Here is an 8,944-nt window from a genome sequence, read left to right as displayed (position 1 = left end):
CACACACACACACACACACACACACACACACACACACACACACCCATATATTGTTTTCAAACTCCATAAATTACAGGTAGCAATAAAATAAACTACTAACTCTTTTACGCTACATCCACACCTACATGGGTATTTTTCATAAAGAGGCTGATAAAGCATGCGTTTGACCCGTCGTCCACACATAATAATTCCTGTCAAGTTGGAGATTTTCGAAAACTCAGTTTTTGCAGAGTGCGCACTCCAATCTTTTCCGGCTGAGGGGCTCAGAGTAGAGCTGCTGCTCCTCCACATCGAAAGGAGCCAGTTGAGGTGGTTCAGGCATCTGATAAGGATGCCCCTGGGCGCCTCCTGGGCGAGGTTTTCCCAGACATGTCCCACTGTGAGGAGGCCCCGGGGCAGACCCAGGACACGCTGGACAGATTATATCTCTCGGCTGGCCTGGGAACGTAGGGCCGGATAAGCTGGAGGAGGTGGCTGGGGAGAGGGAGGTCTGGGCTTCTCTGCTTGGGCTGCTGCCCCTGCGACCCGACCCTGGATAAGCAGAAGAAAATGGATGGATGTTAAATGTTCAATCTAAATATTATATTTAAATGTTACAGGAAACTAAATATTTAGCTAACATGCAAATTTATTGTATGGCTCAACGGAAATACCAAAATAAAAGCTTTATGAAAAATTCCAGTGCAAAAGAATGCCGGTAGTTGTCAGATTGTGTCTGCTTTCCAATGATGGTCACTTCTCACTGCCATGAGCTGCCTCACTTCTTGTCTACCAGGACGTCCAGTGATTTAGCTGAAAAGATCCATTTTGTCAGCCATCCAAAGGTTCAGCAGTAATGGACTCTCGGCAGCTGCAGTCTCCACTTCACAATCACTGCAGCACATGTCCAGCCAAAATCGCTGGACATGTTCATGCTAAATGTTGTGAAAAATGACTCAAAAAACATTTTTTTGTAAGGTTTTGAGTTAAATGTGGAAAAATGTTGTCGTTGATTTCAGCATGTTTCACTTTACAAATGGCGCCCCACATACCTTGGCACTTGTGCAGGTGAAGCCAAAGGCAAGATATGTTTCATCAAATTTTCTAGTCTTTGACTTGGAAGAAAGTTGGTTTGGAAACATATTTGGCGATGCTTCATCTGCTTTGCGTTTGTGTGGCGCCCTGTCAAATACCGGTCCATTACGTGAACAGTGTCCATGAGTTTGTTTTTTTTTTCTTTTTTTTTAATTCATACCCCAGGTGCCTCACACTTTAGGAACATCTGATCACACCCTGTTGAATAAACACATTTAAAATGCACATCTCATTTATTTCTCTAGGTTAAGAACCTCTAGATTTGTCATTTGTCTTTGCCTTTTTTCCCATCATCTGATGTCCTCTTCACCAGGTTATGAGCGGGAGCTCACCTTTCAGAGAGGAGATGGCTCCTTTAGCGCCTTTGGAGAGCAGGACTCATCTGGAAGCACCTGGTATGTGATAAATACAAATGTCTGTCTAAAAGAAAACATCAGTAACATGCTCATATAACTGAAAAACTCAGGAAAACTAATAGCAGATAGTCTCTTTGCACAGGCTCTCTGCTTTTGTGCTGAGGTGTTTCCTGCAGGCACGGCCCTTCATCAACATTGATTCCAACGTGCTGCACAGTGTGGCAGCTTGGATCGCCAGCCAGCAAGGGCATGATGGGAGTTTCTTGGAGCCCGGCAGGGTGATCCACACCGAGCTCCAGGGAGGCCTGGACGGGCCTGTTTCTCTCACGGCCTACGTCCTCATCGCCCTGCTGGAAGACGCTAGTGTCAAGGTGAGATGCCATTGTTTAGGCACACTTTCCAGGGACATTTTGAGAGATTAGTGTGGGTCCGCCTCTCAGACTGAAACATGGGGAGCAATTTTATGTTCAGCTTTTCCTTTGCTGAGTTAGAAATATTTTTAATATTTAATACTTATTTTAGTTTTATTTATTTGATTTTTGATTGGCTTTTAACTCTTTAAGATTATTTTTCTGTCATACCTATTTTATTGAGCTATGTGTCTCCTTATTTAAGTTCCTTTTTATATATTTTCTGTTTATTATGGTAACTTTTAACTGTAGTTACAAAATAATTGCTGAACTTTAGGATAAACAAAATATTTATTGTGTTAACTTGTGACACAAGTTTGGGTGGTGACTCATATTTTGAAGTCAAAACTTTCCATCTGCAGTCATTTGGAAGCAGCAAGCACATAACAGAGCAGGCATAAATGGAGAAGATATGCCACAGAAGTCTTAAAAGCATAAAAACAATGACCTGGGGTGGAGATGGGTTGCAAAGTGCCTTGCAGAGTGGCTTGCAGATGCAGTAGCAACAATGGACAGGCTGAAGAAGCTTAAACAGTGTTCACTTTATAAGAGTTACCAAGTAGACGTACAAAAAAACTTCTTGTGCATTTTAATTATCTAGGCTTCTGTAGTATTTTTAATGTAAAAATCAATTTAAAAACCAAAACTGACCATGCCTTATGGTTATTATCATTAACCAATTGATAAAGAGAAAGTCTCTGTTTTCTTCACATTCATGGGTAAGATCTAATTTGGCCTGACATTGTTACATGTGCCTGTACCAACCTGTCATCTCACCTACTGCTGCCCTATTCCATATCTGTCAGGCTCTGTATGAGACCAAGGTGTCTGCAGCCGTGATGTACCTGGAGACCCATCTTGCTCTTGGTGTCTCCAGCAACTACAGCCTCAGTCTACTCACCTACGCTCTGGCTTTGGCAGGGAGCTCCAAAGCCCAATCAGCACTCAATAATCTGACTGGACGAGCTGAGATAAGAGGTACAACAGCAGCTGTGTCTTAAAAGCCAGTTTAACATTTGGGGGACATAAGCTTTCTCTGGGGGTTGTTATAACCTTATGCACCTCATTCTCATAGTTTCATGCAAATCTACATTGTTTGATTGTGAACAGAACTGTTACATTCAGTTAAAAACATTTTTGGATCATACAGTGGTTTTACTTGAAGAATGGTGTCCTTTAGTCTTTGTATGATTAATTAGTCTGTATAATAAAAATCACTATTATAAATAAGTATTTCTTATTTTGAAAAGTTCATAGCTAAAAAACTCTGTTGTAATGGTAATGTTGCAGATAGCTAGACAGGACCAAGCTCCAACCTCCAGGTCAGTTTGGTGAGGCCTAGAAAACAAGCCTGTCCCTATGCCTCACCTCTGGTAATTTTAGTGACTGAATCGGATGTTGTTTCTTTTATTGGTGTCGTTCTCAGCATTTTAATTGAATTATCTGAGAGTTAGCATGGCTGGAAAAATAATCCACTTCTTGGCTTTGACTTTTAGCTATTTGCGGGAGTCTTTACCCCAGATATTTTTTGATCATCTTGCTTCTCTTTTTAAAAATAAATCATCTGAATTATGCCCTGTCTTTCTGTGAGCAGACGGTGTGCCGATGTGGTTCTCCCTGGATGACGGCCTGTCCTCATCGTGGCAACCTCGTTCTTCTGATATTGAGATGGCATCCTACGTGCTGCTGTCTCATTACAAGCTGAACTCAATCCCAGAGGGTCTGAACCTAATGAAGTGGCTCAGCCAGCAAAGAAACCACAGAGGAGGATTTGGAAGCACTCAGGTCAGATCTTAACTCCAAACAGAAGTACATGAATGTAATCTTCAAATTATTACGATTGTACCAATCCTTAAAATTTTTTTTTCCACGTCATTATAGAAATAGGGTATTAGAGTCTCTCTCTTTTTTTTTTTTTTTTTTTTTCACGTGGAATTACCAAAAATAGAGAGGGTATAGCCTAACATTTGAAACAGGAAAAGACCGCCATGTAATCGATTTATTTCAACAAAGTAACTGTATTTTAAATATCACCTTTTTAAACGGTAACTGTAACGCAATACAGTTACTCATATTTTGTATTCTAAATACGTAACGCTGGTACATGTATTTCGTTACTATACATGTATATATATTCATTCCCCACTCACCTCTGTGGGCGGTTAATCCCTCAAGCTCGGGTCCTCTACCAGAGGCCTGGGAGCTGTCCTCCATGTCTGCAATGTTGCCCTCTGATAGTTCGATCCCCTCAGTTCTGACTACCTTCCCTCTCTTTGTTATCATCTGACTACACTTGTCAAAAACTACATGTGTCAAAAAGCAGAGCTCATGCAGAACTTAATGCATTGTGTTTATCTGTGCCATGGAGCTCTATCATTATCCAAAAATGATTAAAAAGACATCAGTGGACAGGGCTGCCCTGTTCCTTTAACACCATAAACAGACTAATTGTAGTTTATTTAGATTCAATCCACCCTCCTGCTGGCCCGAATTGTCACTGGAGCCACAAATGTTGGCATACATCACTGACTGTGATTGTCTTCTTTCCAAATCTCTGCAGTGGAGTTTGGGAGAGTAAAGTTCGCCTGAGCCACACAATAACCACATGATAACTACAGACATGCAAGGATGAAATAAACCAGAACAAAGACGTCAGGGGATCATCTTCTTTTTAACACCAACAAAACATAAAACAGACTTGTTGGCCCTGTCAACTCTAAATACAGGACTTTTTCTCTACTGGTTAAACTGGATTCATGTTTTAAAAAAAAAGTCCCCAACTGTGGTTATATGTCACATCAGAGGGCAACTGTGGCCATCTGGGTATGTAGTGACTAAAGACTTATTAACCTCTTAGCACACATGGCCACTCATACATGCAGAACATGCGAGGCAGATGGGGAAACTGCCAGTAGATCCGAATACAGCACAGTGAGTAAAGCCCAGTGAGGCATTGTCTGGCAAAGATTTTCTCTAAAACAGATGCACAGACATGTGCTGAATAGCAGACTCCCATCCTCAGCTGTAAACAGGAAATCAGCAATGAATATCAAAGCAAAGGATCATCAGGGATTGAAATCCCTCATATCACAGACACATTTGCTTACGTGTACCATGTGACCGCGAGTCTCGTTTTTTCTTTCAGGACACAGTTGTGGCTCTCCAGGCTTTGTCTATGTTCGCGGCTCGCATTGGGTCGCACGACACTGACGTCACAATCAGGGTGGACATCGACCCTTCGACCACTGTCGCCTCCTTCCAAATCAACAACGAGAACTACCTGCTCCATCAGAGCCAACAGGTACACAGATGAGCCAGCGTTTTCGGAAAACAGTGGCTGAAGTATTATCCAGCAATATTTGTGGGAATGAGTCAGATATCGGCTGGTTATTGAAGGCTGTCAGCAACTGATCAGAGCAGCGTTCATGGAACAGTGAAACAAATGATTACATCCAGCATGTAATATTATACAGATAATTCAGCTCTGTCATATTCCCTCATATTGAAAGGAAAAACGTGGAACTATATTATATTTCCTAAAAATGCCCTAAAAGATTTACTGCTTGGTGTGAGTCAGTCTTCTAAAAGGAGTTGCCTACTCCTTTTAGTCCAGTTAAGGACTTAATTTAGTTTTTAACAGTTGTTTAGTGCACAGCAATAAAAAAAAATCTGCAATAATCTGTCAATAAAAACATAGAGATTGTTTTTTTTATGCTTTAGATTACTCCAGAAGAAAGTTTAATCCTGCAGGTGACAGCAGAAGGTCGTGGACTCGCCTTGTTTCAGGTAACAGGACATGTCACTCGTGTAATAGCACCTCCTGCTGGTCTGTGTTCAGTCTGCTGAATGGTATAATAGTAAGAACAATAGTTGTTCAGATTATGTCAAAAACAAAGCCACTTAAATTGTGGTAGTTAAAAAGTTAAAGAACAGAAGCACATATGTCAGACTGCCCACTGGGTCAATGCTGCAGAAAGCTTTAGTGAAATTCTGCAGAAGCTACTTACAGCAAGTACTTTTAACTAAAGAAACAATAAAGAAGCTGCATTTTTCCTTTAAACCTCTGCGTGATTCTCATTCTTATTCTGTAAATTTGGTTCTTCTCTTCCTTCAGCTTAACGTTTTCTACAACGTCAGGAACGAGGAGATGAGGAGAAGGAGGCGAGAAGCTGGCGAACAGGAAGCGTTTGAGCTGTACGTCGAGCTGGTCGACAGCGAAGAAAACTCTGCACATCTGTACATCTGCACCAGGTGAGCGGGTCGGCATCTGTTTCTTCACATGCCAACAGCTTGATGCAACAGATTCATCAGCACAGCAATCAGCAGGATGTGTGAGAAGCGTTTCCAGCGATCATCGTCTGTTTACAAACAATAAAACATAATCAGCCAAAAACACCAGATGTCAGTTTGACAACAGACCCGAGAAAAACTGAAACATTTGTTAGAAATAACCTTTTTGTAACCAATACATCTCCAAATGTATTTATTCACTTTTGGAAAGTGCCTAAAACAATACACAGATAACTTCTAATCACTGTGGTTATTTGGTCTTTGCTCTGACAAGTTTGCTGAAACATTTAAATTAATTTCTGTTCATCAAGAAATTTTTTTTTATTGCTCCTTCTTTTTAAATAAATAAAATGTATCATTGTCGCTAAATTTCACCCTAATTATGTTTATACTCTTGAGAAAGTTCCAAAGATAAATAAAGAAGTACTTTATAGCAATTAAATTTATTATTTTAATTTACAAGAAACTTAATACAGGCTAAGAGTCAAATAAAATTTGATTTGATTAGAATAACATTTTGAATATCATTTAAATGTTTTTTTTCTTTTCCTTTGTGTGGTGTTGCGGTCCTCTGCAGGCTGGTGTATGGTCTGGGCCTGAGTGCAACGGGAATGGCCATCATGGAGGTGGGGCTGCTGAGTGGCTTCAGTCTGTCGCCGGTTGGCATCGAGACTAACGACGTTGTAAAGAAAGTGGAAACGCAGCTGGGAAAAGTCATCCTGTACCTGGACTCAGTGAGCGGCTCACAAACACTGATGTGTCTGAGTGTAAATACTGAAGCTTAAGTTATAAATTTATTTCCAGGTGACAACGCTGGAGATGTGTGTCCAGATTCCTCTGATTATTGAGTATAAAGTTGCCAAAGTCCAGGAAGCTACGGTCGTCATCTATGATTACTACGAACCAAGTAAGACTTCGCTCATATGCTTATATTAATGGATAATCATTTTACTCTCCCCTGCAAATACTGTGTTTTGCCCAATAAAATCAAAGAACTCTTATTTAAAATGATATATAGTTATAACACAAAAGACAAAGTGTTGTTGTAACAACATGGTGGAAACTCTCTCAAACGTATTCATTCGTTGTATACATGTGACATTGTTTCAGACTGAGAATGAATTGAGGTGCAAACTGTTTTAACTGTTTCCCTTATAAACCAGCTCTATTCTGATTAGTTGTCCGCCGTTAATGGAAACTGGGAGTGGGGGGCTTCTGTGCAACTAGCCAAAGCAGTGTGGCAGGGATGACTGTATTATCTTAACAACATCATAAATAGCAGAAAGTAGAAAAAATTGCCTGAAACAGAGCATTTAGAGCAGTCTGAAGGCTGAGCTGGATCCTATGGCTCACAGAGATCACTTCTGTGTGTACTCAGCTCATTATATGAAGCTTATATGAAGACCACATTCAAGTTCATGAACAAATAACAATTAAACAGTATACTGTTTGCACAGGGACACAGTTGTTATCATTTCCCACGTGTGGGACTAATAAAGGTTATCTTATCTTATCTTATTTTTCCCTGAAAACGAGGGACTGTATAAAACAATGTAATTCCTAAACAGTTAATGCAATATTGTAATTAAGCTCATTAAAGTCAAAGTGAAAATCAGCACTTTAACCTCACTGAGGCTGTTTGATCCACTGTGGTAGTAAACGGAAGCAAAATGACACAATAAAATGCACGATTGTGTAGAAACGTATGGACCTAAAGCAGAACATGTCCACTTTTATTTTTTCACTGTCAGTTTTGATGTTTTTATAATCTTGTATATGGGGAAAATGCATGCAGTATGATCCAAACCAGGACAGCCTGTCATGTCCATGTAAACACACCGAGGACCTCCACTGACGTTTTATGAGTTTTTTATGCTTTTGTTTAGCAAGAGTTTAGCACTGTGTGTTCACCCAATCACGCGAAAAACCTGTGATTAAACAAAATGTATTGGCCTGAATGATTGCTACAAGCCTTTTTCTCTAGAACAGGGGCGTCAAACATAAGGCCCCAGGGCCATAATGGGCCTGGCAAAGACTCCAATCCGGCCTGGATCAGGAAATCTGGAAAATTTGAAGGAGTGCACACATTTTTGAAGTTTTAATTGTATTTTAAAGCTTTTCCTATTGATGACCCCCCTCGCTCCCATTGCCCATCACTCTACACTAGGGTTGTGCAACTCCAGGCCTTAACGGCTGGTGTCCTGCAAGTGTTAGATGTTTCCTTGATCCAACACAGCTGATTTAAATGGCTAAATTACCTCCTCAACATGTCTTGAAGTTCTCCAAAGGCCTGGTAATGAACTAATCATTTGATTTAGGTGTGTTGACCCTGGGTGATATCTAAAACTTGCAGGACACCGGCCCTTGAGGCCTGGAGTTGGACACCTATGCTCTACACCAAAACAAATAAGTAATAGATGAACAATTAAATGACAGAAAGTTCTACATTTTTAATGTCTAAAAATGTACACTTTTATACAGTGGATTCAGAAAGAAAAAGGAAGAAATTTTCTTTGAATGAACCAAAAATGTGTATTTTATAATAATTATAGGACAGTCTGGGTAATGAACCAACTTTCTCTGTAATTTCACACATTTATCATGTAGTTTTGCTGCTCCAGCCAACTTGAGATAAAAGAGTTTTGAGTTTGACATTACTGCTTGTGAGGTAATGAAAAAACATTTACATTTTAATTTAATAATACATTTTTACATGTTTTGTGACAAAACAATAAATTGGGTATCAAAATAAGGTTTAAAAATGTAAAAAGCAGAAGTATATAAGAATGATTTTCAGTTTAAAATATACTGCAA

General features: G+C 39.9%; 1 protein-coding gene across 1 annotated transcript in view; it reads left to right on the top strand.

The window, feature by feature from the left end:
• cd109 (CD109 molecule) overlaps nt 1–8,944 on the top strand; it is a 127,806-nt gene that overhangs the window by 32,631 nt on the left and 86,231 nt on the right. The window contains exons 17-25 of the mRNA XM_013910748.1: nt 1,388–1,469; nt 1,573–1,801; nt 2,647–2,818; nt 3,435–3,625; nt 4,986–5,141; nt 5,561–5,626; nt 5,955–6,091; nt 6,708–6,864; nt 6,935–7,037. Coding sequence (XP_013766202.1) covers nt 1,388–1,469; nt 1,573–1,801; nt 2,647–2,818; nt 3,435–3,625; nt 4,986–5,141; nt 5,561–5,626; nt 5,955–6,091; nt 6,708–6,864; nt 6,935–7,037 — 1,293 coding nt within the window. The remainder of the gene's footprint in view (nt 1–1,387; nt 1,470–1,572; nt 1,802–2,646; nt 2,819–3,434; nt 3,626–4,985; nt 5,142–5,560; nt 5,627–5,954; nt 6,092–6,707; nt 6,865–6,934; nt 7,038–8,944) is intronic.

The sequence above is a fragment of the Pundamilia nyererei genome, unplaced genomic scaffold (genome assembly GCF_000239375.1).
Source record: "Pundamilia nyererei isolate P.nyererei 1_Seehausen unplaced genomic scaffold, PunNye1.0 scaffold00048, whole genome shotgun sequence".
In the NCBI taxonomy this organism is placed as follows: domain Eukaryota; kingdom Metazoa; phylum Chordata; class Actinopteri; order Cichliformes; family Cichlidae; genus Pundamilia; species Pundamilia nyererei.
The sequence above is the reverse complement of the archived record's forward strand: the minus strand, read 5'-3'. Positions and strand labels throughout refer to the sequence as shown.